General features: G+C 39.4%; 1 protein-coding gene across 7 annotated transcripts in view; it reads right to left on the bottom strand.

Annotated features, from left to right (window-relative positions):
• The window catches only part of chd3 (chromodomain helicase DNA binding protein 3), a 55,669-nt gene that overhangs the window by 11,242 nt on the left and 23,597 nt on the right, over positions 1 to 20,830 (bottom strand). For 3 of the 7 annotated variants that reach the window (XM_088073958.1, XM_088073956.1, XM_042512187.2), the window contains exons 24-39: positions 20,641 to 20,825; positions 20,250 to 20,427; positions 19,879 to 19,965; positions 18,262 to 18,347; positions 17,668 to 17,801; positions 17,442 to 17,586; positions 14,041 to 14,203; positions 13,780 to 13,946; positions 11,458 to 11,656; positions 11,238 to 11,360; positions 11,026 to 11,157; positions 9,721 to 9,829; positions 8,481 to 8,613; positions 7,316 to 7,511; positions 5,222 to 5,385; positions 4,780 to 4,906 (exon numbers count right to left, since the gene is read on the bottom strand). In XM_088073958.1, the coding sequence (XP_087930084.1) occupies positions 4,780 to 4,906; positions 5,222 to 5,385; positions 7,316 to 7,511; positions 8,481 to 8,613; positions 9,721 to 9,829; positions 11,026 to 11,157; positions 11,238 to 11,360; positions 11,458 to 11,656; positions 13,780 to 13,946; positions 14,041 to 14,203; positions 17,442 to 17,586; positions 17,668 to 17,801; positions 18,262 to 18,347; positions 19,879 to 19,965; positions 20,250 to 20,427; positions 20,641 to 20,825 (2,328 nt within the window). Of the gene's footprint in view, positions 1 to 25; positions 1,990 to 4,779; positions 4,907 to 5,221; positions 5,386 to 7,315; positions 7,512 to 8,480; positions 8,614 to 9,720; positions 9,830 to 11,025; positions 11,158 to 11,237; positions 11,361 to 11,457; positions 11,657 to 13,779; positions 13,947 to 14,040; positions 14,204 to 17,441; positions 17,587 to 17,667; positions 17,802 to 18,261; positions 18,348 to 19,878; positions 19,966 to 20,249; positions 20,428 to 20,640; positions 20,826 to 20,830 lie in introns of those variants that run through there. The other 4 variants (XM_088073959.1, XM_088073955.1, XM_088073954.1 and 1 more) reach the window with 4 other exon arrangements.

Raw genomic sequence — 20,830 nt, 5'->3', positions numbered from 1 at the left:
GGGGTGGCAGGATAATGTGACACTTTACTGGTCCCCGTAGGGAATTTAGTTTGCCTGCCTCCTCTGCGGGGAGGTCAGAGGTCAGCTACTGCAGCTGGCGGGGGAGTCAGTGTCGCTGCTCAAGGACACTTCAGCAGCGCGGGTGCTTGCAGACATGAGGCCAGTGAGCTCCGCTTGAAGGGCCCTAATTTCTAAGATGAAGTTTTGTCTTTTATTGCAGATGTGCAGCTTCCTCATGATGGCTGAAACAGGTCTCCCAAAAATGCAAAGTATTGTGCAAATGCTGCAAAGCAATCCGTCACTGGAGCGCTGGAGTATCGCTACATTTCGTAGTTCACAGAGTGCAGCTTAAGTAGTAGACACGCATATTTCTGGATGTGTTTTGTGTACTCAAGTGAAGGAGCGTCTCTCAGGAGAGTGCTATTAACGGAGGAGGTCGCACAATCAGAGATTTTTGTTGTTTTAACTCCTGCTCACTCTTTCTCTCGCTGGCTGGAGTCTAAGAAGGTCAGGAACCAGCGTAACCCCAATCAAGACCATAAATGTGGCCTCGTTTGCTGCCAGAGTTCAGGATGTTCAGACTCGGCTCGGCCCTGCGCTCTGCTCCTCGCCACGAGGGCCCCCGCAAGCTCAAAAAACCCACGGAGCAACACAAACTCACGCGCGACTATTTCTGAACAGCCAGCGCCCGGGGCCCAGCCCTCCGCCGCTTCACAAGTCACAACACGACGTTTACACAACCAAACTCCTTCTGCGGTTTCTGTCCCTCTCAAAATACCTTGGTACAAAGTCCGAATGTTTTCTTGGCACACAGCGTAATGACATTTTCAGAGATAGAGCCCTGGCTCTCCAAAATGCAATGCCTTTGACAGATGTCTCAGTCTACAATTACATAAATCAAGATACGCCGAGTGAGCGGCAGGAGAGAGCTGGGTGTTGTGGGTTTTTTTTAGGGCAAAGCTATCGGGGAATATCAGGTTTTACCAGTTATCTCCGCCGCTATCTAAACATCCCCCCTGAACACGAACGCACATGCAGAGCGCGGAGTGCGTCTGGTGAGCATATGCAGTTACCAAACTAATTATGAGAAAATAAATTCACAGTGTGCTCTGACAGACTGCAGGCGAGGAGAGCCGGACGAGAGGCCAAAACTTCTCTTTTCATGATTTAAATTCTGCAGCTTTTAACTCCGTAAGAGCCACAAAAAGGAACTTCACAAGAGAAAATAAACATGCTCGAGAAAGAAAACACTCCTCCGACAGGTTTGATAGCACTCCAGACTTATTGTTGCACAATGTGCCTTTACTGCTGAGTATTGAGGTTTCGAGGCTGGACATGTTAGGAGATGAAAATGCCTTAATATAGCCGTGCAGCACGTTCCTGTTTGATTTTGGTAATGTCTATTTCAGGTGTCTATCTGGCAGCCACATCAGAAAACTCTGCCACAGATGTGTTTTTCCAATATGAGACTCCTTTCTGGATTTTTGTAGGTTTCACAACTTAAGCTGCTCGGGGAGATAAAGTGTCGACTCAAAAGTGCTTAAAACAGAGCTCCTTTAGAAGCCATCAGGTAGCTCTTTGCTGCACATATTTAAGGATTATGCTGAAGAGTTAAATCACACTGTACTCCATCACAAAACTACCGTGCATAGAAATTTTTCCTGAAATGCTTTATTCCCAGAGTCAGTAATTTTGATTCTCCCGACTGAATGTTTTTCCACTACAACATAACCATATAAAGATGAAATTCCTCAGATGATATCTTTAAATAGAAGCAACATTTTGGACCGCTTTTGCCCATCATCAGTGCAAGTTGCCAAGTAATCAAGTCCAGATCTCTGAGGATGGATTTGTGCCTCTCTGTCAGGGTGTCGTGGAGGCTCTGTAGCTCTGCTCCCAAAACTTTAACTCCACTGAGGCTGCAGAGACCACAAGAGCTGTGATTAGCGAGCTCGGGCCGCTTGTGTTTTCTCGTGCTGATTTCTGATGCTGCTGGAGATTGTTGACAGTTACACACACACAAAAAAACATGCACAAAATTGAGGTAACTATCTCATTTTCTATCACACAGCAACGTCACAGGAGCACTACATACACAGTTTTGAGACCTGCAGAGATGCATTTTAAAAGAGTGGTCAAAATCGAAGCAGCAACGGCCAAAATATTCCTGTCTTGTTCCTAGTTGGTGTTTGTCCCTAGTTTTTGTCCAGATTTTTTGAAAATTATTATTTTTTAAAAGCTAGGGAAAATATCCAAAAAGAGATTTTTTATACTTATCATAATTAAATATTTCTTTTTATTTTTAATTATTTTTAAGCACTTTTCAAAGTTTTCCAGGTTATTTCCTTGTTTGTTTTTGTTTTTACTACACGTTTATTTATACCTAATTTTTTTGTTAATTTTTGAAAAATGTCTTCCTAATTTTTGGGCAGAGAGAAATCTTTCAAAAACATGGGGAGAATGCAGTGAGCAAACTAACAAGACATGGCCCACAAGTTTGCAAAAAAAAAAAAAAAAGTAAAAAAAGAAATTTGCCTGAAAATAGCCAGAAAATGACCTAAAAAGGTGCTGAAGAAATGTATTTATTTTACTTTAAAAACAAAGAAAAAAAACAAAACAGCATAATCCAAAATATAAAATAATATCATTAATAATAAATATTTATTGGAAACATTTTTCAAAACTTTTTTGGATGATTATCTAATAATCAACTTTTACTGATTCTTTGTAATTTGTAGTACACTTCTTGCCAAGTTGCCTTTTTTCCCATTTTTTAAAAGAAGAAATCAAACCAATTTGTTCAGGTTTCAAAGGGTCAGATACCTTGTGAAAGGCGTCTGAATGCAGCACAAGAAAACTGACGCCAATCCAATTTAAAAGGGTTAAACTGATATTGATTTTTTTTAGGTGGCTAAAACACATTTTGCTGCAGCTCCTGTCCACAGCAGGACATTGCTTCGCCCTCCTCCTCCAAAATTGGGGCGAGCTGACTGACATCTACTGTCACACGATCCCTTTAAGCAGCAGAAACACTGGATCATACATTTCGAATAGTGCAGTCTTTTGTTGGAACCTCCTCGCCTGCATCGTTTAAACTCCGTGACCTCAGTTTATGGCGCAGGCTTTCTGGTGTAAACTAGTCGTCTCCAAGCCCGGGCAGAGCTAATCCTATGACATCACAATGACATCATCATAGCCACAGAAGACATTACACAGCAGTTTTCACAGGCTGAGCAGCACTCGTCATAATGAGTAAACACAACTTCACGAGTGCCTCTTTAAACATGTTTGCTTTGACAAATGTGTATTTTCTGCTTGAGCTAACGAAGCCACTTCCTGCCCAAATCTTCCCATAATTCCTTTTTATCACCAGGTAGAAGAAAGGCTGCACACACGAATCCTTCGCCTCCGCAAGGGAGCATAAATCTGGCTTAAACTGCCAGCTTGCCAAGTGTCAAACACATCAAACAAACCGGTATTCTTGTGTAAATTACCTTGAATACTATAATTATGGGTGCCATAATACCTTCTGATGTTTGGTTATTACTGCCTGGAACACATCCACCTCTCTCTCGCTCTCACACCCACAGATTCACACACAGAGCACCTGCACAGGCAGGTGAAGACTGAAATGACTCTTTACTGAACCCCTAAGCAGTTTCAGAGTAACATAAAAACATTTTTGCCGCACGTTGACCGAAATATTAAAACACAAAAGGCTTCACCTTTGTATAAAATGGAAAACTCCAGATTTCTCGGTCACAATCTGAAAGAAATTGAGCTTTAATTACGTCACATTTCATATTTTTGCAAACTTTGAGATCTTAAAGCGATAGTTACGGTTTTAGGAGCTTATCCTAAAGCTTCTGTGAGAATTTTTAATCTTATAAGTTTAGTGCAGCTACACTCTGCAACACTGATCTTAAAAAACTTGGGTACGACATCAAATTTAATGTCTGAAGACTGTACGCCCTACGTCAATACACAAGAAAAAAATTTCGTTAGCGTGCGTCATCCATCTACGCTGCTATAGCGGTGAGAGAAATATATAAACAAACAAATCGAGCCCTCGCTTTAGCGACATTTATATGAGCGTCAAAAAAGTCTGAAAAGAGGAGGAGGAGAATGTGGAACGTCACGCTGATCAGAGCGTCATTTCATGCTGCATTTCTATTGGTTGTTAAGCTGACGTAGGTCATAGCAGCAGACACACAGTGAGATGGTCATCCCAAATTTCAGCTGTCCTTAAACCTTACTCACTGTGCGTTGTAGCATCACCGTTTCAGAGCCACGACCAAAGATATCACCATGTTTCTCTCATCTGGGAGAGCCCAAAATCTCACAGTGTACACCGGGCTTAAGTCTGTGCAGGGTTATGGGATATCATTGTCTTATGTGACGTGACTTCGGTTATTCTGAACTAACCGGTTAAAACACCAATTTTGCAAAAAAGTACAAACAGTCTAACTGATCGAGGCAGCGGTCGATCAGCAGCTCCTGTGTTCAGAGAGGTAAAATTATTGTTTTTCTGTTAACAAAGTCTGGCTTTGAACACAGATTGTCCATGCTGATGCTCCTTTCTGCTTCTCCAAACTGACCGAAACGTTTTTCTAGGTAATAAACGAACTATGGATGAGAAAATCATGCAACGCGTCTTGAAAAAATCCAAACCACCCCTTTAACTCCTCTGCAGCACTCCTCTCCACGTCTTTACAAAGATAAATCCAACTCCTAAATTAAGCCATCAGTGAAAGTAATAACGGAGCTTCAAACACCGACCTGATATGAAGGATCCGGGCGGCATCTGACTGTAGTTGGCTCCTCCCATGAGTAGGGCGCTCGGGGGGGCGGGGGTGAAGGGCGCTCCGTAGTTGTGAGGGATTGCGTAGGGTCCTGGAGGAATGGGCTGCACACAGGAAGAAGAATAAGCTTTTTTTTTGGTGCATTCAGGATGTGATTTATAAAAATAAAGGCTATAACAATCAGATAAGATAAACTGCTTTGAAGTTACGTAAGCTGACAGAAAGAAATCTGCTGACTGAACAGTTGTGGAGTGAAAATCCACAGGTGGGTGACAAGATAATGGGCTCTGTGTCTGTCATTGGCCGTCATCCATGTATTATTTTTCCACTGAATGCAGGCAGCTCGAGCAGGTTTCGACTTGTGAATCTGAGTGTGTGTGAATAATGTGTGTGTGTGTGTGTGTGTTTTAAATGCTGACCGGGGGTGTGTGCGTCTCAGTGCCCTTGCTGGCCAGTCGGCTGAGGATGCTCCTCTCGGACATCTGCAGGCGGGCGGCGATGGGCGGGACTCTGGCCAGCGTGGCCGGTAACCGGGTCACGTCAGCCTTCATGTCACTCAGCAGCTCCTCCAGCTGGTTCAACACTGCAACGACAACAACAAACATCAACAACCACGCAGAGGACAGACCTAAGACCGCACTTCTGATGCATAATTTCACATTTTAAATTTATCTATATGCTTCTTTTGCACCATCTGCTACTTAATCACGATACTTTAACCCCTTAAACCTGAGCAAATTGGCTTAATTTTTTTTGTAAAACACAGGAGGAAGGTAATAAGCCAACAACAACAACGTTACAAGAAAATCACCTGAAAAAGAGCAAAAATGGGGAAAAAAAGGGAATTACCTTTTTAAAAAAAGTAGTAAATTTAAATGTAATTTATTTTAAATATATATTTACAGCTGATTATTTTCCTGGACATTATCAGTTTAAAAAAGTTTCTTATAATTTTCTCTCTCTCATTTTTATTTTATTTTTTTTTAAACTTTCTGCCTCTTTTGCACCTTTTACTAATAATCTGCAACTTAATTAAAATAATTTATTGCTTTATAACCTGAGAAAATTGGATTGTTTTCTTTGTAAAACATGTGAGGAAGGCAATGAGCCAATTACCAACAAATCACCCCAAATGAACAGGAAATGAGGTAAAAAGTTACACGAAAATTACCTGAAAATCAAAAAAAGTAGAAAAGAAAAATGGTTTCAAAAAAGAGATAAAAACAAGGTAACTATCTGAGAAAAAAGATAAATGTTAATGTAATTTATCTTAAATATATATTTATAGTTGGTTAGTTTCCTGGATATTTTCAGCTTTAAAAAAATATTTTCTAATAATTTTCTCTCACTCTCCTCTTTGTTTTTCATAATTTCACATTTTAGCTCAAACTTCCTGTTTTTTGGTGCACATTTTATTAATCATTTACTGCTTTATTAAGATATTTTGACCCTTTGAAACCTGAGAAAATTGGCTTAAATTCTTTGTAAACACACGAAAAAGGCAACAGGAAATTATCAACAAATTACCCAGAATTAGTAGGAAATTAGGTAAAAAGTTATAAGAAAATTACCTGAAAATTAGCAAAAAATAGAAAAGAAAAATGTTTTTAAATAAATAAATTAAAATTTCTGTTATTCTGACGCCGTTCTTCACAGAGGGGGCTTCTGATTACAGTAGACGATGCAAAAAAATGTGAAAATGCCAACAGCCCATGTAGAGCCAGTGTTTGGTTTGTCTTCTCTGGGCTGCTGTTAAAACATGATGGTGCAACACGGCGACCTCAGACGTGAACCTGCTCTCTATGAAGAAATAAACGGCTCATTCTTAGCTAACAAAAATTTGATGATTCTTATTTTCAGGTGATTACAGACTAAAGAAAACATACTTGTTATATCATATTCCATTTCTGGTAATATATCCCCTGAAATCCTTCACAAAGGAACTTTAACGAAGTTTGGGAGCCTTTTATTTCCAAAAAAAGCATATTTCTGCCTCTATTTTTACAAGCGATTTCTGTTCCCATCCTTTATTATCTCGTCACTCTGTCATCACGTCCTGCATGGAGTTCATCACTGATTAGAGCCCCGGCAGTATCGTTTTGCAACACGATAAATATGTTTATGCGTGTTCATTAAGTCCAGCGGCGTTTCGTGCAGAAACACAAGACAGAACAGTAGTGTACTGAGCGCGTTATCCTCTCGACGGGACAATATAAACATGGACAGACTTGCCAGTGAGGAAATGTTTGGGAGCTATCACTTAACAGCGTGTAAGCTTATCTGCTCGGCTTTATTAAAGTCAGCTTCAGGCGGCAGCGATATGGCCTCTACAGGAAGGAAGATAGATTGCATAACATGTGTTGATGTGTATCTCTCTTTTATTGTGCGCCTGAAATTATCTGACAATCTCTGTTAGTTTGTCTAAATATGCCTGTCTCGGCTTTTGTTTGTTGTTTTATTAACTGAGATAAAAAGTGATTTTTTTGACTCAAATTACTGGTATCTTCTCTGACCTTTGTGCAGGACAGCGTTGGCTGGCTTGTTGCCCGCCAGCGACTCCTTGCTGAGGTGCTGGTGGGACTCGGCGAGGCACTCCACCTCTGAGAAGCGAGCATTGAGCGCCATCGCCGGGTGGCTCGGGTCCTGGGTCATGTTCAGGTAGGCCGCCCGCCGCAACTGCTCCTCTATCACCAGCGCCTGCTCCAACAGCTGCGGCAGAAAGGGGATGTCAAAACTATTCTCTTTTTTTAAGTAGAAATGAGCCACAATCGTTCATTTGTCTTTTTTGTTTTACAGGAATTTCATTGCAAAAGTTTGGAAAGTCTTTTCCAAACATAAACAAGGTGTCTACAAGTTTCAGACACAAAAAATCAATGCTTTTTAATACCCTTTTAATATTATTTTAAACCAAATTTACGACAGATTTTTTGACAAATCAAGAATTGTAAGTATAAAGGTAACAATAACTTTATAATAATAACTTTGAATATATATCACCGTTAAAAAGAGAGTTACAAAGTGCTTTGACAAGCAAGGCAAAGCTAAATATAACAACATAACTGTAAAAGCTGAACAATAATGCTGAGCTAAGGCCAGACAAAAGTTAAGGTGGAATTAAACAAGCGATCTGAGGCAAAAATGCACATGAAAGATAGATGTTAAGATAAAAACAATTAAAAAACAAAAATAAAAACCCATGCACATGAAGGTTAACGTGTTACAACACTAATTTCAAGAAAAAAATGTACTAAGGGGATTTTTTATTATTACGTACTATAATTTTGTGTTGTCATGGGTAGACTTACAAATATAAAAAACTCAAAACTTTACGAATTTAGCAAGTGAGATAAGGAGAAATGTAAAGAGACAGAGATACAGTAAATGAGGATGTTGAAGGCCGGATCTGAAACATGTGAGCCGCTCAAAAACAGGATGAGAGCTGTTCCAGAAATGCAGCGGTCAGCAATACCATCCAGCCGATATGTGGGTCTAGGGGCATCTGTCATCCGACCATCAAACGAGTCAGGTGATCCGAGACACTGCGAAATGTGACTAAAATAGGCTGCTTGGTTGGCACCAAAATGTGTCACATCCTGGCTTTGAACTGCCGGTCAAAGTCGTGATCTTTTGCCAATTTAGTATTTTAATTTCTTGTTTTTAATGTTTAAGAGCTTTTACCTTGAAGCGTCGAGCGAGGAACTTGTTCTTCATCTCCAGGAAGTTGCCTTTATTCGCCTGCGATTTGAAAGGCTCGTTGACGATGGCGAACTGAGGGTCATTCTGGATGTCCTGCCACCGGGCGTAGCCGTGACTGGCGCAGGGGTCAAGGGTCATGTAACACTTTGGGTAACAGACAATGTGAAGCAGCACTGTGTGGGTCATTATTATCTACATATAAATATATATATATAAATACAGTCTCGTTGTCGTGGCGACGGTAGTCAGTCGCGACTGTTTTGTGGTTAGTTTAACGTGAACCTTTAACTTCTGGCAATTTAATTTGAAAATCATAACATTTTATTTGTGAAGATTATCTTATGATGTGTAAGCACCATAACACAGATCATAAGTATCATGGCACAGAGCTTATTTTTTTTCTGTGTTGCATTTTTGCTTTTTGGAAGCACTTTGCAACTTTGGTTTTGGTAAATTCTAAAAATAATAAACATAATTATTGTTATATTATTATTATGATAATCCAAAATCCAATGGAAAAAAGACAAGGGAACCAGGGCGACAGAGAAAAACATCATCCCTGGAGCGCTCCATGAGAGTGGGAATTGGGATGGGTTGATGGCAACAGTTCATTCATTATTCATAACATTACACAGACTATTAAAAAAATAAATAAATGAAAAAAAAGAAAGAAAAAAAAATATAGAGAGAGAAATTCGAGCAAACCCGACCCCATTCACGCCCGCAGGAATGTGAACCCAGCGTGTTGGATCGGGCCCAATCGGGTTCTGGCAGAAAATCAAAGTTTTTATCTTGGGTGGGCTGCTTTCTGTCTGAGAGTTGCATCAGTCTGACCCTTAGAAAAAAAGCAAATGTTGAACCCAAAGTGTGGAGCAGAACATTGATTTTTTTTTCAGTGATTCATTTTTCATCTTTTTTGAAGTTATTTTAGCACAAAACTCTCATGCTGCTTCTGAAACAAATCATTTCTCCTCTTTAATTTCACTCGGCCTCCTGATTATCTCTAATGAAAACAGTTTAATGTGACCGCCGCTCGGCCGTAATTATCATAATAGAGGCAACAACATGAACCAACTGACCCGCTGCATCGTCTTCCAGCAGACGCACTTTGGCGTTTACTGAGCTCTGGCTGGCTTGTTGACTTATGATGCCGGGCTTCTGCCGGCTTATAGAAAAATAAACACGCCGGGGTCATCGCTCGGGCAACTGCCGTCAAGGATACATCACGATTCCCGCCAGCAGCCAGAAGTCGTGTCGGCGGTGCCAGATCTCGTTCATCTTCCCCGAGGAGATGGCAGCCCGCTCCTCGTTCTGCCAGAGAGTGTGCAGCTCTGCGGGGTGAAGCCGACACAAAGCTTTAAAATGAGGCTGCGACCAAAGAGCTCAGCGAGCTGAAAGCGGGCTGCAGGTGTTTCCACGGCGCACGGAGAGCTTTTCTGGGTTTGTGATCAAGGTGAGGATCATTTTGGCTTTTGTGCCGAAGCTGCGGAGAGCGAGGGGAATGTTGTTTTTGGTTTAGCGGGGTGTTTTATGTTGTTTGGACTGCTCAGTCACTTGTTTGGACGAGTTAATAAGTTATTTTCACCTCTTCACCTTTCGCTCCTCATCTTTCAGGGATTCTGATGGATTTGATCTCAGGAAAACCTGTCGAGGCTACATGACATTTACGTTTTAAACAATTTAAACAGCTCTTTGTTTATCTAATGATTGGAGGATACATAGGTTAACGAATTACATACCTGCAGGGGATTTTAACCTTTTATCCCTCCATTTACAGCACCGTTAGGTACGATTAAGTGATGCTGAGCCAGCAGTTGGTTAGTTAATCAATGACACTTTTTTCCTGTTATTTTTTGGGGGGGGGTTAAAGTCCTCTGAGGCAAACTGTGATTAGTGATAATGGGCTTTATGATTAAAATTCACTTGACGCTTTCAAATCATGTTGTATTTACGTTGCTGCACATACGCTCAACAAAGCATTGACTTCACTGTAAGTCCATTTGTTCGTTTTCCTCCTTTTTTCTTTGTTTTGTTACGAGCTGCTGTTTGTGTTTGTTCACACAGTTTAAAAAAATAAATAAAGATTACGTTAAAAGCAAAAATCTTGATTTGGAAATATGGAGGGAAAAAAAGGGGAATTTTGGGAACTATGTTCTTAAAACTGGTCTGAAAACACCTTCTTCTTCTTCAGGCGTCCGGTTAAAGGTTTTTAAATCTTACAGATGTCTTTGCAGAACTGAATTTGACCTCCTGAGCACTCCTCAAAACAAGCATCAGACCTGAAAACAAAACGCCTTTCACACCAGCAAGAGGCCATTATCATATACATGGTTACCAGTTTCTCACTGGTAGATAACGTGACAGGAAAAACTTTACTGAAAAGTCAATTATGTCTAAATTTCTGTTGATAACTAGCTGACCACATAAACACTCAAAAGTATAAGTAAACACAGTTTAAGCATTCAAAGAGACAATAAAGTTAAAGTTCTCTGGGTCTCCTACGTAGAATCCTAAAATGAGTACTGACCCGTGAAGCCGCCGTCTGCGATGTTGAACATGAAGCGAGGTCGCTCAATGGGAGGCCTCCCGTTACCCTTTGGTGCATCCTCCTTCACAGCTCTTACTTCTTTCCCAGCATCCTTTTCACCTTTGACCTCCTCTGTTATTGCGAAAAACAGAATTTAGAAAAAAAAAGTGCTGGTGTTTTTACGGTAAGTTGTCTCAGAGCGTGAAGCGTACCTTTCTTCACGTCAGACACCTCGCTCTTCTCCTTTGCGTCCGCCGTTTCAGCTGCTGTTTGTGTCTCTTCCTGCTTTTCTTTGTCTTTTTCCTTTTCCTCCACCGTCTTTTCTCCCTTTTCGCCTTTTGCAGGAAAAAAACATCAGCAAGGACAATATCTGTTAATAATAAATCTGTAAATAATCTGTAAATAATCAAACCAGAGTTTCTGTGTTTTTACCTGATTTCTCCTCTTTGACCTCGCCCTCTTGTTTCGTCTCTTCTTTACTGTCCTCTTGGACTTTTTTCTCCTCTGTTGCTGCACTTGGAGCATCGGTTGTGTCCTTCTTCTCCTCCTCTTTTAGCTCGCTGTCCTCTTTGCCTCCGGCCTTTTGACTCGGGGACGCGCTTTGTGAGGTGTCTTTTGTCGAAGAGGGAAGCTGTGGAAAAGTAAATATATATGCAATCACTCGCTGAGTTAGTCTGTTGTGATGTAAAATCTTCAAAGGACTAAAAAAAACAGATTTTAATTATTATTTAGGAATTTATTGGGCCCTAATTAAGTGATATATAGTGCATGCTAATGTGCATGGCACTGGTACATTTGGGGTATGTCTAACTCCACTTTAGAGTTGAATGGTGCATAATCGGGGTGCAGAGTGAGGCGAAGGGGCTGCGTTCAGTCCCTTTATTAATTAGAGGTGTGTTTTCAGTTTAACATGAATTCAACCAGTCAAAGTGTCATTTCCAAATCCTATTTCCATATTGCTATTTACATGGTGGATTTGACAAAATCGAGCGGTTTTCTGCAGAGAGTAATGCAGTCAGGGCGCCCAAAAGGTTCTCAAAGTTACATTTAAGACTTTTTAAAGACCAATTTAATACCACCTAGAGTGAACTTCAAGGCCATACTGGCAAAAGGATATCGTGCAAAATCGGTGTCGATTTTTCACTTTCATATGAAAGCTTGGATTATTTGACGCAATAACAATATAAATTTAAATTTCAAGCTGTATGAAAGTGAGCAGAAACCAACGTATGACTGGAAGAAAGAAAACAAAGATTAGCGTTTCTCTTCATCTTCAGAAACACATGTTCACTGTATTCTGGAACAAGTGGGTGAAATATGTCGGACCATTACTGCCAGATTATGTAAAAGTATTGGAAAAATGACCCCGTTATGTTTTTTTTATTCTAGAAAACCTCACTAACTGCTGCTCAACTATTTTTTCTCCAAGTCTCTCCGTGATGTATTTTTCAAAGCTCTGATGTGTACACTGTATCTCTCCCAAAATGTAAAAAGTTCTTAAATATATAAAAAATGTGAGCAGCAGGCCAAACGAAACTGCGTCTGTCCAGATGTATAATTTGTAATATAAACTGCAACCACACGAGTTCACTACCAGAGCTTTGGATGGACAGATGCATGTGTCAACGCTTAAGTGTTCATATGTTTCAGTGTAAGTAAGTGAGCTGATGTGGACATGGGTGCTTTATATATTTCCTTTTCAGTAAGAAAAAAAACAAAAAAATTCAAGGAATAAAGAATGACACTACCCTGTAAATTGTGCTACATCTGCATTGCACAAGAATTATACTTGTAAGAATGGTAGTATTTTACTTTCTTTTATTTGTGGTTTTATTGCTTTTATTATTATTATTATATAATAAAAGCAGTATTATTATTATAGTATATATTATTATAATATAATATTATTATTTTTTTTTTTTTATTGTTTTGGTCTATTTGTTTGAATTATTTAATTTTGACATTTTGCATCCTGAATTTTGCATTATCTGTCCTCTTGTTTCAACTCGCTTGTGTTCAAGGGGACTTTTTGGCCTTTTGTTGTTGTATCGCCTGTAAACTCTGTTTTTAAAGGTGCTATATAAATAAAGTTATAATAATATTAATATTTTTTCACTGTTAAAAAAAAAATAATTTAACATATTTTTTAAAAAGTCATAATAATAAACTTCTTTACCAGAAATAAAGAACTGACCAAAAAGAAGGGATGCAGTGCAATGGGAAAATGTGATGTACAGTAGTTGTAAAATTAGTGGTAAAATGCAAAGAAATGTCACTTAAAGGAATATTTAAAGCTCTTTTTCAAAGAATCCTGCACATCTTACATATGATGTAACTCCATCTGCTTCTCTTACTGATAAATGTAAGATTTCATAAAATGGACAAAAGTTTGCAGAGACACAAAAAACAAAAATCTATATGAAAATGTAAAGAATGAATTGGCAGGAGAAGAAGACAGACTGTTGTCGTGTTTCGAGGATAGTTAGCTGCCAACTTTGCTTATCTTCTTCATTGATTATATTAATGTTACTGTTGGGGTTGCTGTTTCTTCGTTTTTCTTGAAATTTCCTGATTTATTTTGCTTAAATCCTGCATCGTTTTACATCTGGCATCAACCTTGTAAAGCACTTTCGTTCGAAAAGTGCTTTAAAAATAAAGTTTATTGTTCTTTTTTTTGGTATTATTGTTATTATTCATTTTTTTTCTTTATTTTTGTTTTACTTTATTTAATTTATTGATTGATAATTGTCCCACCTCTTCAGGTTCGGCAGTCTGGTTGCTGTCCATCTCTTTGCCTTCATCCTTTTCTTTCTCCTTCACTTTCTCTTTGTCAGGTGGAGCCTCGGTGCCCTCCTCCTTCTCCTCCTCCTTCTCTCCCTCCTTCCCGTTCTTTTCCAGCTTGTCTGAAGGAGCAGGGGTTGCTGCACACACACACACACACACACACACGCACATGTTACTGCAGCTTGCCCTTTACTCACAGTGCCCCCTGCTGGCTCTGGTAAATGTGGTTACCTGGCTTCGAGGTGCAAGGTGTGTTGTTATAGCTGGCCTCCGGGGTGGGCGTGGCGGTCTTGACGGCTGGGGAGGAGGCCCTGGAGGAGGATTTGTCAATGACGACCTCGGGCTTGAGCTCTGGAAGACTCCACCGGCCATTGATGTGCTCAAACTCCTGGATCTGGATACACAACACTCAGCAAAATAAAAAAGCCTGGCACACGCTCGCTTTACCCAAAACCACCTTATTTAAACTCACCACCCACATGCCCCACTCGCCTGGCAGTATATCACACATTCCCGCTGGCAGAAAGCACATCAGGATGTCTGCAGGTTCCAACAAGCTGGACTGAAAAACTGGATTGAGGTGGTAGAATAATCAGAACATCTTTCCAGATGTCACGGTCGATTTCTTCACATGATAAAGGGCTTTGACATTTTATTTACGACCTGAAGATTATATCACCTGTGTAGTTTGTTGAATTACTTCACATGGACCTGCTGACACAGAGGTGCCCTGTTAACCCTTTGAAACCTCCCTTTACTTGCTATTTTCAGATGCCTTTCGTAAGTGTTTGAACTCTTAAACTCTCAGCTAATTGGTGCGATTTCTTTTGAAAACATGGGAAAAATAGAAATAAAAATGTAAGAAATGCTCCACAAATTAGTCAATTAGAAAACTATTTTTAAAAAAGCTAGGGAAAAACCTTTTTAGGATAAGGATTAGAAATCCTAATGACGCTATTATTATTAGCTGGGAAAATTATAACTGATTGCAGTTGCAGAATCAACCATCTGCTGTGAACAATGAATAAGGAGGCTGAGAAATAAAGAAAAAAATAAATAAATAAATGAAAAAATAAAAATAAATAATAATAATAAAAAATATAGAAAAAACGACTGCACAGTTGTTTTTGTGTATAGATGGATACCTGTAATTCTGTACCTGACTATATAGAAAAATGTAAGTGCTTTTTCCCCCCTTATTTCTTTTTTCTCTATCTCTATTTTTTTCCTCTTTCTTGTGTCTTCCTTTGTGCTATTCTTTTGAAATAATACTTTTTCCTCTTAAGACATTTGACTTGCATCTGGAAATGTTGAATGAGCTCTGTTGTTCTGTTGAATGTGATCAACATATCGTCTTGATGCTCAATAAAAAACAGTTTTTAAAAAAACAGAGAAAAATGTCTGGAGGGAAAAAAGAAAAAAGGCTAGGTGGAAATTTAATTCATAATGATCATAATTAAATATTTAAAATTAATTTAGAGAATTATTATAATTTAATATAATAATATTATCATTTCCTTGTTTTTTGTTACTCTCTTTTCTTCCCTTTTTTGTAAGTAATTTTCAGCTAATTTTCTTGCACTTTTTACTAATTTCTTGCTATTTTTTGCTGATTTCCTCATTTGTTGCTAATTATCTTCTTCCCATGTTTTTGAAAGAAGTCAAGGCAATTAGCTCAAATTTCAAATAGTTAAAGTTATAATCCTGGATTATTGCTGTAGGCAGCCCCCTGCTACCCTGGCACACATGCTCTGGCTTTGCCTTAAAACAAATAACTACTGGAAATCTACTTTCCAAACTCTATGAGATGTTTTTGGGCAGGTGATAAAACCAGATCCCTGATTGCCGTATTTCGTGTCTTGGGGGAGAACAGTTCTCTCAGAGGAGCTAATTACAAGATTGCAGCTTTTACAGCTTTTATGTTATTAGCAAGCAGGCTGGTTCTCCTAAACTGGAACCCCCCACTTACATTTTATGGTTATTTATTACGTTACGGCCGATTTTCAACCAGCTTTGTGGCATAATATTGTGGGTAGTATGTGTAAATGAGGTGCGGTAAACTTCCCTGTGCCTGGATCTCCAGGTTTTCCTGCTGCCTTTACTCATGGATGAGAGGTTAGTGCTTGAAACAGCATGAGATGTAAACATTAATGTCGTCCCTCCGGCTGAGCTGAAACGTGAGCTAACTCAGAGCTGCTAGTTGAGCTCGCAGCGGATGCACGCTTCAGTTCAGTTTATTCACAGAGTCGATTAAAATACAGACGCAAACATGATTTCATGTAAAATCAGACGTGTGTGAAATGGGACACCCTGATAAGCTACTCAGAGCTTGTAAATAGGGGCAGAGACATTAAATGACATGCAAAGTTTACAAATATAAATTTCATCATGTAACTACAATTTCAAACTTCAAAACCATTCAAAATTACCGTAAGATCCTAAAAGTATAGCAACACTAACACAATACATGTAGACAAATGGCACATGGAGAATTTAAGTATATTCAAGTATATATTTAACTATCTTGAGTGTGTATTTCATTTTGAGTAGTCAATTTAGAAAAAAAAGAAATAAATAAAATAATTTACAAAAATAAAACAAAGCAAAACAAACAAAATACCCCCACTCCCTCAAAAAAATAAAATAAAATAAAATAAAATAAAACAAAACCTGTGAGGTGATTTGGTTGGTGGGTGTAGTTTAGTACAAAGAAAATAGTTTCTGCATAAAACTGCTCACAACAAGGTCTGTGGATTATCTTAAGTACCGGGTCATGATTTCTGGAAAAAGACATCGCTGTTAAGTTTTTTAAATAATTTTTTTTGGTGCTAAGCACAAGCTGAGTCTCATCTAGTTCTTATATTGGAGAAAAGGCAGACATCTCTACAGCCGATATCTACAACACTTGGCAACTCACACCGAAACAATCTAGACTGATAAACAGCACTACAGGTAAGAGGAAAAATATGTGTTATCAATTTTGGAGTGATTGAGATGGAAGTCAGATCTCCCACTGCCTGCTGGCCTGTGGCTCTCAGGAGTGAACAGTTTTATTCCTGTAGAGAAGATAACTCACTCACAAGGAACAAGATACATTTTTTCCTATAAATTACGGCAACCTTTAATCAACTACACGGAGAATCTCCCGTCCCATATGATTGAATAACCGCCTGCATGATCTCCTTGTTTTCATCACACTAGTGTTATAATAAACCATGTCATTATGGTTAATACTATCCCGTCTCTCATCTTGTTTTCCTTTAATTGTACTGTTGTACTTAATTTTATTAGCTACGTTTTTATGTGATTCACTACGTACAAATATTTTTTATTGTGTTTTTTTTTATAAATATATATATATATATTTAAATATATATTTTATATATTTTTTTAATTTTTTAAAATATATTTTATATATATTTTTATATATTTATTTTTGGATAAATTGTAAAGTAAATTGGTGTTTTTGTACTGTCAGTTTGTGACTGTGTTGCTTGTATGTTTTGAAAAATAAAATAAAATATTGCAAAAAAAATCGGGGGGAACTGTCTTTTTCAGGATTTAAGTGTCATAGCGTGCTTTATTCACCACATTTGTCTAAACTGAGAAAGGCGAAAAGCATAGAGTCTGACCTTCTTCTTGACGAGAGACATGACGCCGATGCGTGTGAGGACTGGCTGGCGACACAGGCCCTCCCTCGGCACGCCGTCTGCAAACGTCTCTGCCCCGTCTGCCACCGGCTCGCACAGGTGACGCATAAAGAGAGACACATACGCTCTGGAAAAGACGAAGAGGAGAAACGTGGTTAAAGGAAAAATGTTTTCAGTTTCAGTTTCAGTGAAAGCAATTTTTCCTTACTTGAACTCTTTCTCAGTCTTGCCCCTGAGGTCTCGGACCAGCCACTGAGAGGAGAAGGCGTCCTGAGACGGCATCCCCCAGCGCATCACTGCGTTGAGGAAAGCCTTTCGCTGGCGTGTGTTGAAGCCCAGCACCTAAAGAAATTATATATTTTATAGCACATTTTCCCTGAGTGAAGCTGGCACCATCTGGACAGCGGAAAAAGTGTCCGTCTGCTAAAATCTGTTATTATTCTGGACGACTTTAAATGAAAATGTCAGAATGAGAAACCTTAATTCTCCTGAAGACATCCATGTATGTCTAAATCTTTCCAAGGTCTTCTTTGAGCTGGTTTTGACTCCTTAATAACGCTAAAATAAACTTGCTTGAACAATGCAGGCCATTATAATCACATCCACCATTATCATTATGATAAATGAGCTTGGAAAGTACAGAGTTGTTGGAGATGTAATAGCCCCGCTGCCATTTAACATTGTTAGATTGTTAGAAAAATATCAAAGTTGAATTTAAAACAGAGCTGACTGATTCCAGTAACTTCACAATAAAATAACAAAATAAATGAAAGCAGAACTGGTTCCAGAAAGTTGTACAGACCTCAAGGTTGCCTCCCACTCTGGCCAGAAGAGGAGGCAGAGGTTTATCCTTCTCGTTCCTCAGCTGGCGACGCGACTGCCTTCGGCCTGCAGGTAACAGGACACGGAAAAGGACAGTAAGGGACTGTACTTTATGTGTTAGAGGAGGGGGTGTGGCTTAGTTTTCTTTTTAGCCCTTTTTACACAGAGATCTCGCTACAGGGCTGCTACTAAGTCCCTTCTTTATGCGTCCTTTGCATTTTTACACAGAAACAACAGCTGCTCCAATGTGTGATTATAGACAGCATGCCGGCATCATGGAATCAAAAGAGGTGTGACGTTTTAACACAACAGCCTCTAGTGTGACATGTAGCATACCCCTTGGCAACGCTTTATTATCAATAACAATGGCATAACATGGCAATAACATTAATTTACCATCCCTGTTATCTGGTGACTGATCTCGTCCTCTGCTTTAAGGTAAAAGAACTCCTGAATTTCCCCAATATGTGGATAACACAGTATACAGTGTAATACAGTGTCAGTTATTTGGCATGGTGGAAGTTATTCGATTTTAAAAAACTCTAAACCCTTCGATGTTTAAAAGTTAAAATGTAAGGTTTATAACGAAATTCATAGTTGATTAAAGTCTTGTTTTTATATCATTTTCGCTACTCATTTTGCTACAATTGGCGATATTTTTTGGGCAACATGTTATACTATGATGTTTTCGTTATATTTTTGACCACATACTTCACTATAACATTTTAATGGCACTTTAGAATAAGATGATTTTTAAGATGGAAGTCAGCATTATGTGTTTAAGGACCATCAGAAATGTAAAAATCTGACAAAGTCTCTATGTTTTTAATTTCTGTCTATGATAAATGTTGTAATAATGGTGTTTTTTTTTAAAGAAAAACAACCCGCCAGCAGGATCTGGGGCAGCACACCAGTCAAGTTTTACTTTTGAACATTCGTGCTGAATTTGGAAAATTTCCTTTAAGGTCATCTTTAAAGACGGCATTCACAAGAATGAGCCCGACAATGTCACGGTGTCCTTGACCCTACCCTTGACCAATGACCAGAATCAAATCAGTTCATCATTGAGTCCAAACTGACGTTTGTGCCAAATTTGAAGAAATAACCTTGAGGCATTCTTGAGATATCACATTCACGAGAATGGGATAGATGGATAGACAACCCGAAAACATGATGGCTCCGACACAGAGGCATAAAAACACGTCTCAATGTTTAAAATATTATTTGACATGTCTCCCTTGTTGTTCACCACCCCCTCCTGCCTCATAAATAACAAAAAATCCCTAAGAGGAATACAAATGTAAAGGAAGGGAGGATTCTGCAGACTTCTTGAAATTTACAGTTAGTGTTGAGTTGAAAACTTCTGAAATGCTTCAAGCACTCTCCTCTGCTGAAGGTTCGGGGGGGAGGAGGCGGATGGCGGTTTGCATTTTTGGCAATCTAACGTGTCCAGCTCTGCCAGACAACTGTTACAACTAAATCAATTTCGACCTGTAATTCAACACAGACCTGTGTGTGTGTGTGTGTTCCAACAGGCAGCTTACATTGTTCGTGAGCGGCGCAGCTCGGTTTTTGATGTCTCTGTTTTACTCCTTACCTTCTGGCCGATCGTCAAAGTCTTCATCCTCCTCCTCGGAGCCCACTGAATACTCGGACTGGTTATCTGAAATGTCAGCATGCCACTCTGAAACAGCACATGGTGGTCTGTCAATAGGCCAGGCCCATTCACGTCCACTGTGCAAGCAGTGACTCAAACAGGAGACAAATCATCTGAAATCCTGCTAATTTGACTAAGATCAGAAGATTTGAATAAGGAAATAAATCTGAACACGAAATAACAAACATAGTCTTACTTTCAGCAATCATTCTTACGATCATGTGACAGAGGATTTGTTTTCAAGTCCACAGTTTGATATAAAACAGCTTACAGGAGTTTACTCAGCACCGGGTCCAAACCCCGGTCCCTACCTTGGTCTTCCTGTGCAGCGTCGTTGTAGTTGACAGGCTTGCGGTTCCTCTTGCCTTTGCCCAGTTTGCTCGCCAGGTCCTCTTGTTGCTGCTCGTAGTGATGCCGCAACAGTTTCTCCCAATAATCCGGATCCACGTTCTCCTCCTGTTTGATGATCTCCCGCTCGATCTCCTCGATCTGGATCATTGCAGACGCATGAGCCAGTTAACATTTTTCTCAAATAGATTAAAATATTTGCAAACTTCTGTGCAAAGATCTAATGTCTCTGAAATGAGCGTTTGAGTCATATTACTAAAAACATATGTACCTTTAAAGTGCAACTTTGATTCATTCATGTTTAAACTTTCAGAGCTAAAACATCTATTATCGTATCCACCTCCTGCCTCTCACCTTATCCTCCTCTCGGACCATGTACTGGGCCACCTTAAAGGAGCTCAGGTACTCGTTCATGTTCTGGACGTCCGAGTCGTCGGTGGCGTCTTGGCTTCGGTCCAGCAGCCTCTCGATGGCAACGTTGTCGTAGTGGATCACGCTACCCTCGTCCTCAACTTTGTCCCCAGAACTATTCTTCATTCCTGCC

Source organism: Plectropomus leopardus, chromosome 23, assembly GCF_026936395.1.
Source record: "Plectropomus leopardus strain MGB_pleo_1.0 chromosome 23, ASM2693639v1, whole genome shotgun sequence".
NCBI classification, from domain to species: Eukaryota; Metazoa; Chordata; class Actinopteri; order Perciformes; family Serranidae; genus Plectropomus; species Plectropomus leopardus.
Note: the sequence above shows the minus strand (reverse complement) of the source record. Positions and strands in the feature narration are given on the sequence as shown.